We start from the raw sequence: 20,088 nt of genomic DNA on the forward strand, positions 1-20,088 counted from the left end.
GTCAGGTCTTGAGGAAAGAACACACTGTTCAGTTTTACTTCCATCATGTTAGCTATATTCTTTTGGAGATCATGTGTACTGCTTTTTCTCTTTGCCAACTTCAGTTTCTCAGGTAGCATCTACTAGTTACCATCATCAGCTATAAAATGTAGGATGTGCATGGACACACTGACCTGCAGCACTTGTAAGGAGGCAGAGTTGCTACCGTTGTGCCCCCTCCTCTAAGTTGCCATCTGTTGGCTCAGAAAGTACACCCGTTATGGACAAGAACCCCTAACTGGCAAGTCATCTCAAGAGGCAGGAATTCTCAACCAGTGAGCAGCTCAGCATGCTGGGGCCCCAGAGATACTGCAAGGGGTAGAGATGTATTTTTGTTTAAAATTTCTTGGGGGAGATTAGATTATGATACAAGGACTTCTGGTACCACAAGAAAGCACAGTTCAAAAGTGGGAGACATTGTTTCTAGCATGAGGTTTGAAGGAAGAAACTAGGAAAGGCTTCACGAAGGGGCAAAAGGCGAGGTCTCAAAGAGGAAACAGTCTGAAGAGGCAGAGCTAATGGGGAAACAGGATGCACTCCAGGGGACAGACCAATGTGGAGACCCTTTATAAGGCAAAGAGACAGCCAGACAGGTGCTGGTGGATTCTTTTCCTTGTTGTTGTTGTTTTTTAAAAAATAGGATTCTTCACTCCTCCTCCCATTAGCTCTTTCCTTCCCCTATTAAGTTATTGTTTATAGGGGATTTCCCTGGTGGTCCAGTGGTTAAGAATCTGCCTTCCAGTGCAGGGGACATGGGTTCGATCCCTGCTCGGGGAACTAAGATCCCACACGCTGTGGGGCAACTAAGCCCGTGAGCTTGGGAGCCTGCGCTCCGCAACTAGAGAGAAGCCCGCGTGCTGCAACTAAGACCCAACACAGCCAAATAAATAAATAAATATTTTTTTAAAAGTTATCATTTAGGGCTTCCCTGGTGGTGCGGTCGTTGAGAGTCCGCCTGCCGATGCAGGGGACAAGGGTTCAAGCCCTGGTCCGGGAGGATCCCACATGCCGCGGAGCGGCTGGGCCCGTGAGCCATGGCTGCTGAGCCTGCGCGTCCGGAGCCTGTGCTCCGCAGCGGGAGAGGCCACAACAGTGAGAGGACTGCATACCGCAAAAAAAAAAGAAAAAAAAGTTATCATTTATATACTTATTAAAATGTTTAATAGTATAGAAGTATGTCGAGGAAAAAAATGACTAGCCCCTGTTATCAGTTTGGTGAGCTCCTTCTAGACATTTTTTTGCTTATATGTTTATATACATTCTTTTAGTATCTACTATGTGCTACATATGTGTGTTTAACTCTTGCTCTACAACTGCTAATAGTCTTCTGGGGTAAACATCACCCAATCGTATTTTCTCATCGTCACACAGTCTTATCTTGGCAGAAACTTTCTAAGACCTGTAGCCATGATTCCAAAATACAATTATTAACTACAACATGCTACTTTATAAAAGCAAAGAAGTTATTCTTCGTGCACATAAAGATGGAAAAATCTCTTCCCTTGAGAATCCTGCATTATTATTGCTTAATCTCGGAGTCTGTTTTCTTTTCTGTAAAATGGGGATATCACGTGCCCATGTCCAGGGTTAGTTTTAGTTAAACAAGAACTTTCCTGTAAAACACTAATGTGTAGAATGTTACTCAGACACCTGATAACGTGTCCTAACTACAAGGCCAGTCCTTCTTAGCCTATATCATTTCACCAACAAATATTCAGATTAAAATTCAGAAGCAATTCGTGGCTTTATAGTAAACATCAGAAGCCTCTTCAACCCAGGAAGCTATCCCAAAGACCCAGGGCATCGAGGCTAAGACAGAAAGAGAGAGACAGGAGACTGAAAGACACAAAATGGAAGGAGAGAAAACGCTGAGAAAAGTAAAAGGTGCGCCTGCTAAAGGGGAGCCAGCCGTCATTAAATAGCTGTCTCCTGGCCACCCGCCGACCTGCGACCTGCTCTGCGTGTCACCACATGGCCTGAAGGCCCAGGCAGCCCGGCGGCCCACGGAGAGGCCCTCATGACCTCAGCCTAGCGTGGTGCCAGCTACACCTCTCCTCAGGACGGTCGCTCATCCGTGGCACTACTCAGTTGTCTCTCTGCAAAAGCAATAATGCCTTCCCAGTGCGTTCTGCTGAGCGGTGCCCACGGCTGCCAACAGAGCTGGTGGGAACCAGGCAAATAAGATACAGGGTTTGTTCTGAAGGCAGCTAAACCTTATCCCTACATGACCAGAGGGACTCCAGGAGTACTGGCTGAGCAGAGGAGCGTGGAGGGAGCTGGAACGAATAGAGAGGAGAAGCCTAGAATCTACAGAGCACAGGCTCACCCCAGAGCTGAGGTCCTCAGAGGATGGTCAAGGTAACACCTGGCCCTTGTAGGGAAAGCATTTAGTGAGCCCTCTGCCAGATCTACCAAGTTGGAAACTCTGGGGGTGTGATCCAGCAGCCGCGTTTCAGCTGGCCCTTCCGGGGACTCTGGTGCGCCAGCCTGGAGGCATTAAGGTCCCCAGCAGGGGAGTGGTGAATATACGGGTAATGCTTTAAAATCTACAAGGAGGGTGAGCAGTGTACGGAACAGGACGGACAGAGACCAGCTGACGTGGGCCTGGACTAGGGCAGGGACGTGAGACTGGAGGCGCTAAGCACGAATGAATGGGACTGGTAGGTAACTGGATGCAGGAAAACAGGAAGGGAGAGTCGGAGGCCTGAGACAACAGCAGTTCCGATTTATCCAAAATAGGAAACTAGGGATTGGGGGTAGGTTTGAAAAAAGAGATGAAGTTTAGCTCTGGATATATGGAGACCCTATCTCTTCAAGACAACAGGTCAACTCCCCAGTTCCAACTTTGAGAATCACTGCTCTGGAGTATCGTTTTATAACAAACTTTTGCCTAAGTAATTCTTTGGTTACGCTACCGTTTTGGTGGTATATGATCTTCAGGACTTTGAGAGGCATGCTGGTAAAACAGCCAAATCAAAGTTAAAGAAGCTAATCACATCCCAAATAAGGCCATCATCTTGGCAAAGGAACCCGAGGACAAGACATTTATTATTACTCTAATTAGCAAAGTAGCAAAAGTTTGACGATAAAGCAGTAAATGAATTCTATGCCAGAACTGTACAATTTAAGGTATAGGTGAAACACTGGGTGACAGGTCACATTGTCACTTAACTGTAAGGCGTAGTCTATGATTTCAGGAGAGGAGCTGAGTGAAATGAGGGTAGGGAAGACCGAGCAACAAGGTCTGTGTTTTGTTGCTCCATGATGATCACAGTATGCCCATAAGGCCTCATCATTTTTTTTTTTAATGGTTAAGATGGTAAACATTATGTGTATTTTATCACAATTAGAAGTAATATTTTTTAAAATTTTTAAATTAATTAATATATTTACTTTTGGCTGTGCTGGGTCTTCGTTTCTGTGTGAGGGCTTTCTCTAGTTGCGGCAAGTGGGGGCCACTCTTCATCAGGGTGCGTGGGCCTCTCACTATCGCGGCCTCTCTTGTTGCGGAGCACAGGCTCCAGACGCGCAGGCTCAGTAGTTGTGGCTCACGGGCCTAGTTGTTCCACGGCATGTGGGATCTTCCCAGACCAGGGCTCGAACCCATGTCCCCTGCATTGGCAGGCAGATTCTCAACCAATGCGCCACCAGGGAAGCCCGGGACTCATCATTTTTGATGTGCATACGAGTTACCGTTCATCTTGAACGAAAGTGCTACCCATAAACCCTGGGTGTTAGCAACCTTAGTTACACCTGCAAGGTGAGGGCTTACATGCTGAGTGCAACAGAAGCTCAAATGTCCATATGTGCTACAGAATTGAGCCATTTCAAAGGCAGGGCATTTAACTATCGGGTTATCCAAGTACATGCAACTATTTCTAGGAACACCTACTTAAATGAAGAAATATTTTAAATCTGGCCTCTCTGGACTTCTGACATAACCTACAGATGGGGGGTGAAGGTGCGGGTTTCAGTTGTACTCAAAAAACAGGGAGAGCTATGCAGACAACCCCAGTGGAATGTGCAGGAAATTGGCCAATAAGATTGAGTCAGGGAGGATCAAGGGTTTTTTCTTTCCTCTTTAATGTGGTTTATACAGTTTTCCCAGTTTTAAAAAAAGAAAAGATTGTGAGTCAGTGGGTAGTGACCATCCTACCGTCAAATCGCGGTCACGAGGATATTTGGCAATGGCTATACAAGCAAAGGTTCCTCTAGAGGTCAGTCTCCCCACGTGGGCTGAGTTAGGAAATAAAAGTTCAAGTTCCCCTCAGGGGCAGTAAGGACAGGAAGACAGTGAACATCTGTGAATCGATGGTTCCCAGCACTAGAGCTCTTGCCAATATTTGAGAAAAAGGAACATCTGATGGTGAGACTCATTTTGCATCACTCCCATATTTAAATGCAAAAGCAGGGACTTCCCTGGTGGCACAGTGGTTAAGAATCTGCCTGCCAATGCAGGGGACAAGGGTTCGAGCCCTGGTCCGGGAAGATCCCACATGCCGAGGAACTAACTGAGCCTGTGCTTTAGAACCCATGAGCCACAACTACTGAAGCCTGTGCGCCTAGAGCCCGTGCTCCGCAACAAGAGAAGCCACCGCAATGAGAAGCCCACGCACCGCAATGAAGAGTAGCCCCTGCTCGCCGCAACTAGAGAAAGCCCGCGCGCAGCAATGAAGACCCAATGTAGCCAAAAATAAATATAAATGAATGAATGAATGAATGAATAAATGCAAAAGCAAATTACTACATCCTTGAGGATTTCTCAGGGATAGAAAGGCCTGAGCTTTACAAATTGTGGTCCCACTTATCTCCATCTAGAAAATGGCCCCAACAGTCAACCACCTATTATGTTACTACCATTTATTTCCTCTAAGGAGATGGATTGGGGGAGGGCAGGAAGTAGGAGGGAGGGAGGGAAGGAGGGAGGAGGGGAAGGAAGGGACAGCAGAGAGGGAGTGGGGAGAACCCAGTAACATCTAAAGAGGCTGCTGAAGACTGGGCTGGATTTTATCTAATCCACCTCTAGGGAGAAAAGCAGCAGGTGGAAACCACAGTTCTCGGGGGTAAAAATGACTTTTTTTTGCTCTTTCCAATATCGTCCATGTAAAATACACTCCTCCCAGCATGTAGACTTCACATGCATCTTACCTGTTCAGGCCACCATCACCTGCAGCCTTTTATAAACAGGCACACAGAGACTTTTCCATCCGGGGACCTAGAGGCTCTCTGGCCATCAGTTCTATCCAGCAACACGAGATCTTTGACAGAGCAAACTAGGGCCTTTATTCAAGACCAGCCAATAGGTGATGTTCCCAACCAGATGTTTTAGGATAATGAACAGGGTATTTTAAAAATACCTAGACTCCTCCATTATGTTGACATAAATGTAACCATGCAACCATGAACCCTCAGGTTTACTACTTGCGCTCACCATTTAACCAGCCAACTTCCTGAGATCCTTTACACACAGTGAGTGAAGAAGGGGCAGAAGCATCCGTTACAACCGGTGCTGGGTGTTCTCATCTGAGTGCGGGAGGTTTGGAAGGAAGTATTCACTTCGAAGATGAGAAAATGGACAAACAGACAGTGGGGAGACCTTCCCGTCTCAGTCCCACGTCTAAAATGCGGCAGAGCGAGCTTCAGACCAGCCTGTAGGACATCCGGGTTCAAACTCGCCCACACACGGTTCATCTCCACCTTGCAGGAGACAAGCCCAGACCCTGGTGGCCACCTGGGGAGGGTCTGGTTCTCTATCACTCCCCTCTAATCCTCAGGAGGCTTTCCTGTCCCCCCACCTCAGCTTCCTCTCCAGTTTTCAGCTTCCTGAGCGCCCCCTGTACCCACGGGAGGACCTGCCTAAGGGGTGGGGGAGGCCGACTCAGTACTTAGCAAACCAGTTCTGTGCCGCCAAACACAGGTCAATCTCGTCACCAGAGAAAACTAGCCAACTGCACGAGGGAAAAAGCTCCCTCCCACCTCCGTGGAAGGGGAGAGAGTGCAGAGGCACAAAATCCAAATTCCCACAAACACACACTGGTCCAGCAAAACAAGCCTGCCTGTAGCGTCTCTGCGTGCTGGCCACTGAGAACGTGCGAGGCACTAGCTCACAGGCGGAAGGAAACGCGTCTGTTCCTTACCCTTGCTCGGCCCTTTAGAGGCTGCTGTGAAGGCGGGGTTTTTGCCCAGAGGCTCAGAAGGCCTACGTCTGCCATGTTTCATTCGACAGGAGTGGACCTTGCTTGGGGCGAGGCTAATTAATTAATTTACTTATTTAGTTATTTATTGGGCCGCGTTGGGTCTTCGTTGCCGCACGCGGGCTTTCTCTAGTTGCAGCGAGCGGGGGCTACTCTTCGTTGTGGTGCGTGGCCTTCTCATTGCGGTGGCTTCTCTTGTGGCAGAGCATGGGCTCTAGGCACGTGGGCTTCAGTAGTTGCAGCACATGGGCTCAGTAGTTGTGGCTCGTGGGCTCTAGAGCCCAGGCTCAGTAGCTGTCGCGCACGGGCTTAGCTGCTCCGCAGCATGTGGCATCTTCCCGGACCAGGGCTTGAACCCGTGTCCCCTCCATCCCACCCTCTGTGCCCCAACTGCTAGGGCAACTGGCTGAAAATGCCCTCTGAAGTTGTGATGTTTCTGGAAAACCTGTGTGAAAATTCTCTGAATTTCACAGCAGCAAGGTCGCCAGTGGTGGGGCTAGAAGGGCACATCTCTGCCCACCTCTTTACCTGACCACAAGCATAATCATATCACAGGGGAGAACAGGCCGTGGGGAACAGTGACAGAAGCTTGCAATTACAAATGGTAAGTAAGTGAGCGTTAATGCCTAATCACAGATCTACACAAGGATCCCAGACAGATATGAAGCCAGAGCCTCATACCAAGGATTCTTCCAAAGTCTCACACGCTCTCCTAGTCGACTGTTCCCAGGCTTCCCAGAGATGAGAATGAGGTTCACGTTTACGTTCATATTTACACATGACTGCAGGAACAAGGCTGCCCCCTCCCTTCCTCCTAGTGTGGACCTGGCTCAGACCAAGGCCTGAGGAGGCTAACGCCCCTCGCAGATGCCCTGCCAGTCTTCTGCACGCCCACAGGGCTGTGTCAGAGGAGTGAGTGATCCCGCCATCTGGCCGCACCTGCCCTTCCTGGACAGCCTTCCTCTTGCTCTGCCCCTGCAGCTTCCCCTCGGGCTCGTCCCGACGCTGCTGCCCCTCATCCTGCCCAATTCAACAGCTGCTTAAGCCCCTCCACTCAGGTCCAGAAGGGCATCGCCATCCTCGCTGTGCTTTTCCAGCTTTGCTGAGGTGTAATTGACAACACTGTAACATATCTACAGAGGACAATGTGACGTGATACACACACGCGTCGTGAAAGGATCCCCCCATCGAGTGAATTAACACATCCGTCACCTCACATATTTACCCTTTTAAATCTTTTTTGGACACTTAAGTTCTACTCTCTCAGCAAATTTCAATTATATGATACAACATTATCAACTACAGTCACCATGTCAGACATCAGACCCTCAGACCTTATTCCTCTGACAGCTGAAAGTCTGGACCCTTTACCAACCTCTCCCTGTTTCCTCCACCCACCCAGCCCCTGGCAACCACCATTCTACTCACTGTTTCTAGGAGTTCAACTCTTTTTTTGGGGGGGCACCATCATCACCCCTCCACAAGTCCAGGGTAAGAACTTCATAAAAGCTTCATAAAAGCTTTCAAACAACGACCTGCTCTCTTCTCGTGTGGAAACTGCTTTGCCAGTTTGCAAGGAGGTCTTTACACCCACACCCTGTGTTGAGCGTGACTCTGCCAGCCACGGGGGAAATCCTACTCAGTGACAGACTCCATAGGCACCTGCACACATGGACTAAGAATGCCAGTCCGTGTCACAGTGGGCACGTGAGCTGGGAGGCCAGAGGTTTGTCCAGATGAGCAATGGCATCAAGAAGGCCTCCCTGGAGGAGGGGACTTTTGAATTCGAAAGCCTTGCTATTTACTGAGCACGTCTTCCACAGGCTGGATGTGCTACCTTTATTTGCTTCTTTCAAGTTCTTCCTGATAAAGAACCGTGGTTCTAGTTTTATGGCATGAAGACAAGTCACTCATGTGACTCTTAGTTTGAGGATGGCCCTTGTCCTCTGCCAGGGCTGGAAGGAGTCCTTGGTGGTCCTTCCTGCTGGACTGTACACTCCACAAGGGCAGCAGCCTCTTCCTGCCTGATCTGGGCACACCATGTATTTGCTGAATGAATGCCCATCTCACACCTACTCTGTGACTCAGGGAGGATCGAATCCAGAGTGTCACAGCCTCTATATTTGACTTTCAGCAGCACGGGATTAAAATGCTAAGGCAAGTTCCTCACCATATATATATCCCAACATATGAATGTTTAAATCTCAACCTTTCATGCAAAAGGGTCACCCAGCCAGCATGTGACCTGGATGTCATGAGGTTATCTGGGGTGGAAGTAAGTCATCCATCACGGAGACAGGATGAGTTATATCCAGAGAACTGGTTCTACATATTGAAAGGTATGAACCCACACTAAGCCAAGCCCTGGTAACAAGTCTAAACAGTGACTGTTAAAGACTGACTGGTCGAGTTACCAGAGGTACATTTTCAACTAAGTTGTGACAGTCTTCAAATGAAGCCTTTAAAATGCTAAGGGGCTTCCCTGGTGGCGCAGTGGTTGAGAGTCTGCCTGCCGATGCAGGGGACACGGGTTCGTGCCCCGGTCCAGGAAGATCCCACATGCCACGGCGCGGCTGGGCCCGTGAGCCATGGCCGCTGAGCCTGCGCGTCCGGAGACTGTGCTCTGCAACGGGAGAGGCCACAACAGTGAGAGGTCCGCGTACTGCAAAAAAAAAAAAACAAAGAAAAACCAAAAAAACCAAAACGCTAAGGACTGGAAGGTATAAAAACGTTTTTACTCGCTACAATGTATTCCCTTCTCTAATTTTTAAGAACAAAACAGTTAACTTGAGTTTTCGTTTCAGTGTATTATAATCTCGTGGTAGGTCTCAAAAATCTTTCCAACGTAATTTGAGAAGATAGCCATCTCAATGCGTGTAAGACATCTTTCATCAATTGGAGGAATTCACATACTCTTCCTGCCACCTCCTTCCCGCAATGGCAATGGTTCTCGTCTATACTTTGTAATGGTTTGTTGCCTAAACCCCTTAAACCCAGGCCCACGACCCCATGAGCACCGAGTTCTGCTCTAACCCCACCTATGCCCAACCCGGTCCAGGGAAGGCAGAAGCTCACCACAACTCGCGCGGGCTGCTGTCCAGGTTCTGACAGCGCTCTGCCCCTCCCCCGGCCCCCACCTCCACCTCATTCTTGACAGTTTCTGATCCTATCGATACATCCAACCTGTGTGGGGGACCCCAGACTCTGTTTCTTACCCTACCTGTACCTTCTCCTCCTTCCATTACTACCTTTGGACTCATTTGCCTGTAACTCCGTTTTCAGAAGAGTCTGCCCCTGGGTTTAGAAACTCTAGCCACTGACTCATCAAATTTACCTACCTACACGGATCCAAAGTTTCCTTATTATCCTGCTTTATCCTTTTCCCCCGACCAGAGTCCTAGTTATAGTACATAACTTTCAACTACCGTAATGAGGCAGCATAACAGAGTTCCAGAACTTCCACTAACTGTATGGTATAATTTCACCTCTATGGGCTCAGTTATTTTCTTGTGTATAAAATGTGAGGGTTCAAAGAGAAGACCTTCATGGAAGAAGAAACTAACATTTACTGAACACTTCTCTTGGGCCGAGTGGATGCTGCTTGCATCTGTGCAGTCTCTGAACACGGCGGGAGGGAAGGTCCCATCACTTCCGTTCTCCAGATGAGGAATCTGAAGGTCAGGCTGGGTGAGCTGCCCAAGGCCGCCTGGTCCAAGCAGAGCGGTCAGGTCCAGCCTCGGCCACAGCTGCCCCTGTCCCTCTGGTCCCTTCCGGCTCCAAAATGCTCTCCTACGCCCCGTAACTGCAACTACCACGGCCTGGGCCCTCACCAATCCCAAAGGGTTTCTGGTCACTCCAGCAAAGATCACCTTCACGAGTGGGACATGAGATCTCAATTCCAGAGAACAGGTTGAGACCAGCTAAAACTGGAAAACTTGCACATCACTTGTGAATGTGATTTGAAAAACAAAAACCAAAAAAACCCAGATATACACACAAAAACTTGCTTTCATCCCCTGCTCAAAGTTACGGAGCTACAGTAGAGAAACGCTGTGGAAGACAGAATTCTTCCCGGACACGTACTGTTGCAGGTTGGGAGCTGTACCTGCAGACAGAGGGCAACGGCTCTCTAAATAGGGTCTTGATCAAACCAGGCTCAAACATTTATGAGAGACTTTTGGGATTCTGTTGCCAACTCCAGTTTCGCTGCCCTATGCTACAGCGTGTGTCTGTATCACCTTTCCTGCACAGGTCTACAGCACGGGTGCTAACATCCACTTTATTACCCTGATTTGTAAAAGGAAATTTTAGAAGCTTTAACTTATCCAGAACCTCTGTGCTGCTGCTTTATTTATTTATTTTCTTCCTTTTTTTTGGCCACACTGTGCGTCATGCAGGATCTTAGTGCCGTGACCTGGGATGGAACCCACGCTCCCTGCAGTGGAATCGTGGAGTCCTAACCACTGGACCGCCAGGGAAGTCCCCACTGTGCTGCTGCTTTAAAAGAAAAGTGTGACTGGGAAGCAGCCCGTGTGGGTAGTGATGAGATGCAGCCAAACCCAAAGGGCAGATTCCTCTCATTCTCACAGCCATGAAGAGTTTACGGGAAGAGGAGGGTGAAAAAACTGCCTATGCAAAATGGGAGGGGGGTGTGAAGGTGGGGATGGGCAAATGGTGCTTACTTGGCTTCAAAGTGGGAACAAAGCAACAATGCTTTATTCCGCCGATCAGCCCCTTCAACAGTGCCAGCCAGACAGGCTCCTGATTAACACTTAATGAATTAAGTTACTGTTTCTGCCATGCAAGTCCATATGACGATGCTAGCTAGACAAAAGTATCTATGTTACTAAGTATCATAATCCCAAATTCAATATTTTAAGTTCTTTTTTAGATATGCAAAGCAAATTTTGTATCTCTTCCTAAGACCTACAAATTCTGAAAATCAGAGCTAAATCTATTCCTATAAGCAAGGAGAAAAATCAGGAAGCCATACCCCAGGTAATGGAATTAGAGATTTTAATTTTCTTTCTGCTTATCTGCAGTTTTAAATTGTTCTACAGAGAACATGTATGATTATTTTAATAAGGCTCAATAACTTTATGCTAAACTGGAACTTAAAAACCACATTGTAAGTGTCTCTCCAATTTCTCATACGATAAGAATTTGGCTTTTTAAATTTTCACAGTTACTGCTTAATTAAAAATATCTTAAATCTATACTGGCCAAGTACTCTTTTCAGAGTGATGGCAATGCTACGGTGAGACACCAGGTCCTCTGCCAGAAGAGAAGGGATGCCAAAAACTTCACACATATTAGAAAAAATTAACTTCTATTTACGTTTGGTATATGACTAGCTGTTGTGAAATACTAAATTTACCTTCTAACTAGAAATAAAATACAAAGCCAGCTTTCCTCAGCAGTAGTTCATTCTATTTTTTACATTTTGGCATGAATTACACTGACATATCATTTTATATATTTTAAGAGTTTCACATTAATGAATCCAAGAAATTGTCTGAAATGAAACAAAGAACTGAAACCCTATAAATAACAAAAAGGTATTAATTAGGCCAGGGCTTCATTTGGAAGGACACACTCTCCTGCTCGTGACCATCAGTCCAGGTCAGAGGAGGGCAGGGAGGGCGTGGGGGGCGACCATTCACTGCTACATCTAAAAGTACATGAGGTGATTCTCTGTTTCCCACTGCTTTTCTTTTGCGAGTCATAAATCCTGAAAATGAATTCTGACCTGGGTAGGGGAAAGCAGGAAACTACAGAGAGTAGGTGAAGAGTCAAAGCACCAGGGCTTCCCTGGTGGCACAGTGGTTGGGAGTTTGCCTGCCGATGCAGGGGACACGGGTTCGTGCCCCGGTCTGGGAGGATCCCACATGCCGCGGAGCGGCTGGGCCCGTGAACCATGGCCGTTGAGCCTGCTCGTCCGGAGCCTGTGCTCCGCAACGGGAGAGGCCACAACAGTGAGAGGCCCGCGTACCGCAAAAAAAAAAAATTAAAAAAAAAAGAGTCAAAGCACCAGTGAACACCTGGCTGCTTCATCTTTTCTATTAACCTGAAAAAGAGATTCTCGAGGGAAGGAAGGTAGAGCAGGAGCGCTGAGACCCTCCCTTTGGACTTCCCGATCACCTCCCCCCGCAGTAAGCCCGAATTACGGAACATCACTCTCTGCTTGGTTCTTAGAGCGATGAGAGCCTGACCTTTTGTTTGGCCAAGTTAAACACAACCATGGCACCCAACTCTACCTTACATATCTCTTTTTTTTTTCGTGATTTTTTTTTTACATCTTTATTGGAGTATAATTGCTTTACAATGGTGTGTTAGTTTCTGCTTTATAACAAAGTGAATCAGTTATACATATACATATGTTCCCATACCTCCTCCCTCTTGCGTCTCCCTCCCTCCCACCCTCCCTATCCCACCTTACACACCTCTTGAATGTCCTTGATTCTTCACACCCATCCTAAATTCTGTGGCCACATTAACCATGCAGGCTCCCAGTCCGGCCTCATCCTATTAGAACTCTCCAAGTCCCAACTCCCTCACGTGAGAGGCACCGGAATCACAACTAACTGCTGAACAATCGTCAACAGGAAGACACCGGAACTCACCAAAAAAGACACCCCACATCCAAAGACAAACGAGAAGCCCCAGTGAGACGGTAGAGGGGCACAATCACAATAAAATCAAATCCCATAACCGCTGGGTGGGTGACTCACAAACTGGAGAACACTTATACCACTGAAGTCCACCCACTGGAGTGAAGGCTCTGAGCCCCACGTCAGGCTTCCCCACCTGGGGGTCCGGCAACGGGAGGAGGAATTCCCAGAGAATCAGACTTTGAAGGCTAGTGGGATTTGATTGCAGGACTTTGAAAGGACTGGGGAAACAGAGACTCCGCTCTTGAAGGGCACACACAAAGTAGTGTGTGCACTGGGACCCAGGGTAAGAAGCAGTGACCCCAGGGGAGACTGAGACAGACCTACCTGCTAGTGTTGGAGGGTCTCCTGCAGAGGCGGGGGGTGGGTGGGGGTGGGGGTGGTGGTGGTGGTGGTGGTGGTGGTGGTGGCTGTGGCTCACCTCAGGGACAAGGACACTGCAGGCTCCAGTGCTGGGTTGCCTCAGGCCAAACAACTAACAGGGAGGGATCTCAGCCCCACCCACCACTAGACAAGCAGATTAAAGTTTTACTGAGCTCTGTCCACCAGAGCAGCACCCACCTCTACCCACCACCAGTCCCACCAACCATGAAGCTTGCACAAGCCTCTTAGATAGCCTCATCCACCAGAGGGCAGACAGCAGAAGCAAGAAGAACTACAATCGGGCAGCCTGTGGAACAAAAACCACATTCATAGAAAGACAGACAAAATGAAAAGGCAGAGGACTATGTACCAGATGAAGGAACAAGATAAAACCCCAGAAAACCAACTAAATGAAGTGGAGAGAGGCAATCTTCCAGAAAAAGAATTCAGAATAATGATAGTGAGATGATCCAGGACCTCAGAAAAAGAATGGAGGCAAAGATCGAGAAGATGCAAGAAATGTTTCACAAAGATGTAGAAGAATTAAAGAACAAAGAAACAGAGGCGAACGATACAATAACTAAAATGAAAAGTACACTAGAAGGAATCAATACCAGAATAACTGAGGCAGAAGAACGGATAAGTGACCTGGAAGACAGAATGGTGGAATTCACTGCTGAGGAACAGAATAAAGAAAAAAGAATGAAAAGAAATGAAGACAGCCTAAGAGACCTCTGGACATTAAACGCAACAACATTCGCATTATAGGGGTCCCAGAAGGAGAAGAAAAAGAGAAAGAACCTGAGAAAATATTTGCAGAGATTACGGTCAAAAAATTCCCTAACATGGGAAAGGAAATAGCCACCCAAGTCCAGGAAGCGCAGAGGGTCCCAGGCAGGATAAAACCAAGGAGAAACATGCCGAGACACATAGTAATCAAACTGACAAAAATTAAAGACAAAAAAAATTATTAAAAGCAACAAGGGAAAAATGACAAATAACATACAAGGGAACTCCCATAAGGTTAACAGCTGCTTTCTCAGCAGAAACTCCACAAGCCAGAAGGGAGTGGCATGATATATTTAAAGTGATGAAAGGGAAGAACCTATAACCAAGATTACCCAGCAAGGGTCTCATTCAGATTTGACGGAGAAATCAAAAGCTTTCCAGACAAGCAAAAGCTAAGAGAATTCAGCACCACCAAACCAGCTCTACAACAAATGCTAAAGGAACTTCTCTAAGTGGGAAACACAAGAGAAGAAAAGGACCTGCAAAAACAAACCCAAAACATTCAGAAAATGGTAATTCAGAACACACATATCGATAATTACCTTAAATGTCAATGGATTAAATGCTCCAACCAAAAGACACAGGCTCGTTGAATGGACACAAAAACAAGACCCGTATATATGCTGTCTACAGAGATGCTCTTCAGACCTAGGGACACATACAGACTGAAAGTGAGGGGATGCAAAGAGATATTCCATGCAAATGGAAATCAAAAGAAAGCTGAAGTAGCAATACTCATATCAGATAGAATAGACTCTAAAGGATGGTACAAGAGACAAGGAAGGACACTACATAATGATTAAGGGATCAATCCAAGAAGAAGATATAATAACAATTATAAATATATATGCACCCAACATAGGAGCACCTCAATACATAAGGCAAATGCTAACAGCTATAAAAGAGGAAATTGACAGTAACACAACAACAGTGGGGGATTTTAAAACCTCACTTACACCAATGGACAGATCACCCATACAGAAAATTAATAAGGAAACAAAAGCTTTAAATGACACTACAGACCAGATAGATTTAATTGATATTTATGCAACATTCCATCTGAAAACAGCAGATTACACTTTCTTCCCAAGTGTACACAGAACACTCTCCAGGATAGATCACATCTTGGGTCACAAGTCAAGCCTCGGTAAATTTAAGAAAACTGAAATCATATCAAGCATTTTTTCCGACCGCAACACTGAGATTAGAAGTAAATTACAGGGAGAAAAACGTAAAAAGCACGAACACATGGAGGCTAAACAATACATTACTAAATAACCAAGAGATCACTGAAGAAATCAAAGAGGAAATCAAAAACTACCTAGAGACAATGAAAACACGACCATCCAAAACCTATGGGATGCAGCAAAAGCAGTTCTAAGAGGGAAGTTTATAGCAATACAATCCTACCTCAAGAAACAAGAAAAACCTCAAATAAACAATCTAACCTTACACCTAAAGGAACCAGAGAAAGAAGAACAAACAAAACCCAAAGTTAGTAGATGGAAAGAAATTATAAAGATCAGAGCAGAAATAAATGAAATAGAAACAAAGAAAACAATAGCAAAGATCAATAAAACTAAAAGTTGGTTCTTTGAGAAGATAAACAAAATTGATAAACCATTAGCCAGACTCATCAAGAAAAAGAGGGAGAGGACTCAAATTAATAAAACTGGAAATGAAAAAGGAGAAGTTGCAACAGACACTGCAGATATTACAAAGCATCCTACTACAAGCAACTCTATGCCAATAAAATGGACAACCTGGAAGAAATGGACAAATTCTTAGAAAAGCACAACCTTCCGAGACTGAACCAGGAAGAAATAGAAAATAAAAACAGACCAATCACAAGTAATGAAATTGAAACTGTGATTAAAAATTGTCCAACAAACAAAAGCCCAGGACCAGATGGCCTCACAGGTGAATTCTATCAAACATTTAAAGAAGAGTTAACACCTATCCTTCTCAAACTCTTCCAAAAAATTGCAGAGGAAGGAACACTCCCAAACTCATTCTATGAGGCCACCATCACCCTGACACCAAAATCAGAGAAAGATACTACAAAAAAAGAAAATTACAGACCAATATCACTAATGAATATAGTGATATATTCAATATCACTAATATCACAATATCACAATATCACAATATCAATATATTCAATATCACTAATGAATATAATGAATATAGATGCAAAAACCTATACAAGCAAAATACAAGCAAACAGAATCCAACAACATGTTAAAAAGATCATACACCATGATCAAGTGAGATTTATCCCAGGGATGCAAGGATTCTTCAATATACACAAATCAATCAATGTGATATTAACAAATTGAAGAATTAAAACCATATGATCATCTCAATAGATGCAGAAAAGGCTTTTGACAAAACTCAACACCCATTTATGATAAAAACTCTCCAGAAAGTGGGCATAGAGGGAACCTACCTCAACATAATAAAGGCCATAGATGACAAACCCACAGCAAACATCATTCTCAATGGTGAAAACCTGAAAGCATTTCCTCTGAGATCAGGAACAAGACAAGGATGTCCACTCTCACAACTATTATTCAATATAGTTTTGTAAGTCCTAGCCACAGCAATCAGAGAAGAAAAAGAAATAAAAGGTATACAAATTGGAAAAGAAGAAGTAAAACTGTCACTGTTTGCAGATGACATGATACTATACATAGAGAATCCTAAAGATGCCACCAGAAAACTACTAGAGCTAATCAATGAATTTGGTAAAGTTGCAGGATACAAAATTAATGCACAGAAACTTCTTGCATTCCTATACACTAACAACAAAAGATCAGAAAGAGAAATTAAGGAAACAATCCCATTCACCACTGCAACAAAAAGAATAAAATACCTAGGAATAAATCTAAGGTTTACCTAAGGAGGTAAAAGTCCTGTACTCAGAAAACTATAAGACACTGATGAAAGGAATTAAAGATGACTCAAACAGATGGAGAGATATACCATGTTCTTAGACTGGAAGAATCAATATTGTGAAAATGACTATACAAAGCATTTGCAATGCTTTGCAAATTTAGCAATGCTTTAGCAAAGTTAGCAATGCTTTAGCAATTTAGCAGTTTAGCAATGCTATGCAAATGCTTTGCATAAAGCAATCTACAGATTCAATGCAGTCCCTATCAAATTAACAATGGCACTTTTTACAGAACTAGAACAAAAAATCTTAAAACGTGTAAGGAGGCAAAAAGACCCTGAATAGCCAAAGCAATCTTGAGGGAAAAAAACAGAGCTAGAGGAATCAGACTCCCTTACTTCAGACTACACTACAAAGCTACAGTAATCAAGACAATATGGTAATGGCATAAAAACAGAAATACAGATCAATGGAGCAGGATAGAAAACCCAGAGATAAACCCAAGCACCTATGGTCAAACTAATCTACGACAAAGGAGCCAAGGATATACAATGAAGAAAAGACAGTCTCTTCAATAAGTGGTGCTGGGAAAACTGGACAGCTACATGTAAAAGAATGAAATTAGAACACTCCTTAACACCATACAGAAAAATAAATTCAAAATGGATTCAAGACCTAAATGTAAGACCGGACAGTATAAAACTCTTAGATGTAAACAGGAAGAACACTCTTTGACATAAATCACAGCAAGATCTTTTTTGATCCACCTCCTAGAGTAATGGAAGTAAAAACAAATATAAACAAATAGGACCTAATGAAATTTAAAAGCTTTTGCACAGCAAAGGAAACTATAAACAAGACGAAAAGACAACCCTCAGAATGGGAGAAATATCTGCAAATGAATCAACGGACGACGGATTAATCTCCAAAATATACAAGCAGCTCATTCAGCTCAATATCAAAAAAACAAACAACCCAATCCAAAAATGGGCAGAACACCTAAATAGGCATTTCTCCAAAGAAGACATGCAGATGCCCAAGAGGCACATGAAAAGCTGCTCAACATCACTAATTATTAGAGAAATGCAAATCAAAACTACAATGAGGTATCACCTCATGCTGGTTAGAATGGGCATCATCAGAAAATCTACAAACAAATGCTGGAGAGGGTGTGGAGAAAAGGGAACCCTCTTGCACTGTTGGTGGGAATGTAAATTGATATAGCCACTGGAGGTTCCTTATAAAACTAAAAATAGAATTACCATATGACCCAGCAATCCCACTACTGGGCATATACCCAGAGGAAACCATAATTCAAAAAGACACATGCACCCTAATGTTCACTGCAGCACTATTTACAATAGCCAGGTCATGGAAGCAACCTAAATGCCCATCGACAGATGAATGGATAAAGAAGATGTGATACATATATACAATGGAATATTACTCAGCTATAAAAAGGAATGAAATTGGGTCACTTGTAGAGATGTGGATGGATCTAGAGACTGTCATATAGAGTGAAGTAAGTCAGAAAGAGAAAAACAAGTATCATATATTAATGCATATATGTGGAATCTAGAAAAATAGTACAGATGGACCTGTTTGCAAGGCAGAAACAGAGACACAGATGTAGAGAACAAACGTATGGATACCAAGGAGGGAAAGCGGCGGGGGTGGGGTGGTGGTGGTGGGATGAATTGGGAGACTGGGATTGACATGTATACACTAATATGTATAAAATAGATAACTAATAAGCTATTGTATAAAAAAATAAAATAAAATTCAAGAATTAAAAAAAAGCTTAAAAAAACAAAAAACAGATGTACCATACTAATGTTAGATGTTAATAATAGCAGAAATAGATGTGGGATTTAGGAAATTCTGTAATTTTTCTGTAAATCTAAAACTGTTCTAAAATCTCAACTAAAAAAAATTTGATATAAAGAAGCAATTAATGAGTATGCAGCCAAAACAAAAAAAGAAACAAATACCTGAGTCCTTTTTAACCCCTGTGCAATGTGTTCCAGGTATCAGACAACCACAGGTGAAATCCTTCTTTCTCTAACAATTGACTACCGTCTTCTCCGCTGAGGGCAGGGACCCTGTGCCTGTCCTTTCCCCTCTCAGGATCCTCCGGGCACAGCTCAGAGCCCAGCGCAGGGCAGAAGCCCCATGAGATTACGGGACGAGCCTCTGCTCCGTGTGATGTGGCCAGACACCCAAGCAGCATCACTGCCTGTGTCCCTCTGCCCTATTTTTTTGCCCTCCTCTTCTCATCACTGCTGAAATTCTGTTTGGGGAGCACATTCAGTTTACAAAGTGCCCCACCAATAACTGCTTGTGATTAGGATCTTGCCCGACGCCGCCTTCGATGGGGCTTGGAACCTGTGGAGAGAGAGGCAGAGGCCCGGGGGCGGCCAGGCTCCACTTACCGCCACCTGCACCGACTGCATGGCCAGGTCGCACGGTGGCTTCAGGGCCCGCGGCCGTGTGGCATACCAGAAGGTGGTGAGCGCCGCGAACGCACCGAAGCCCATGAGCGTGTTGGTTGGAAGGGTGCGCACGTACTGCCGGAAGTCAACCATCTCTGGCATCCGAAAGAACTGGGACAGCTCGTGGGCTTGCATCGTCCTGGGTTGGTAGCACCCTACACCGATATCTGCCAGAGAGAAAAACGTCACGTTCATTCCAGGGTGGCGCGATGCTGCTCCAGACTCCCCGGGGCCGATCATCAGCTCGACGCTGGCTGACCAATCGGGGGCATTAAAGCCACAGGCTGATGGTCCAGGTCTTTTCCTGGCTGTCAAATCTCATTTTTCTAAAAACATTTTAGGAATTCGTTTTACTTCTATCACCTTGTGTAAAGTTTTCGTTGACCATATTAAAAAGATTTAGTCACTCAGAATTCCTGCCATATAATGTTCCAAGGGGCATAAGTTACTATTTTCTTGCCTTATATTCTCTCTCTTGTTCTCTTCCACCTAATCAAACACACTCAACTCTCATTATCACAGCTGATGGGGAGAACAGAGAGCAGAAAGTAGCCCGAACCACCCGAAGGCCATCAGTTTCCATTTCTTCTGACAAAGCTCAGCACAAGCTCCCCAGCTGGTGAAAGAGACCAAGCCGGGTTTTG

At 45.0% G+C, this 20,088-nt stretch overlaps 1 protein-coding gene across 2 annotated transcripts in view; it reads right to left on the bottom strand.

Annotated features, from left to right (window-relative positions):
• The window catches only part of ACSL1 (acyl-CoA synthetase long chain family member 1), a 72,329-nt gene that overhangs the window by 31,989 nt on the left and 20,252 nt on the right, over nt 1-20,088 (bottom strand). For both annotated transcript variants that reach the window (XM_019921487.3, XM_033848734.2), the window contains exon 2: nt 19,385-19,611. In XM_019921487.3, coding sequence (XP_019777046.2) covers nt 19,385-19,579 — 195 coding nt within the window. In that variant the 5' untranslated portion in view covers nt 19,580-19,611. The remainder of the gene's footprint in view (nt 1-19,384; nt 19,612-20,088) is intronic.

Source organism: Tursiops truncatus, chromosome 21 (genome assembly GCF_011762595.2).
Source record: "Tursiops truncatus isolate mTurTru1 chromosome 21, mTurTru1.mat.Y, whole genome shotgun sequence".
Lineage (NCBI taxonomy): Eukaryota > Metazoa > Chordata > Mammalia > Artiodactyla > Delphinidae > Tursiops > Tursiops truncatus.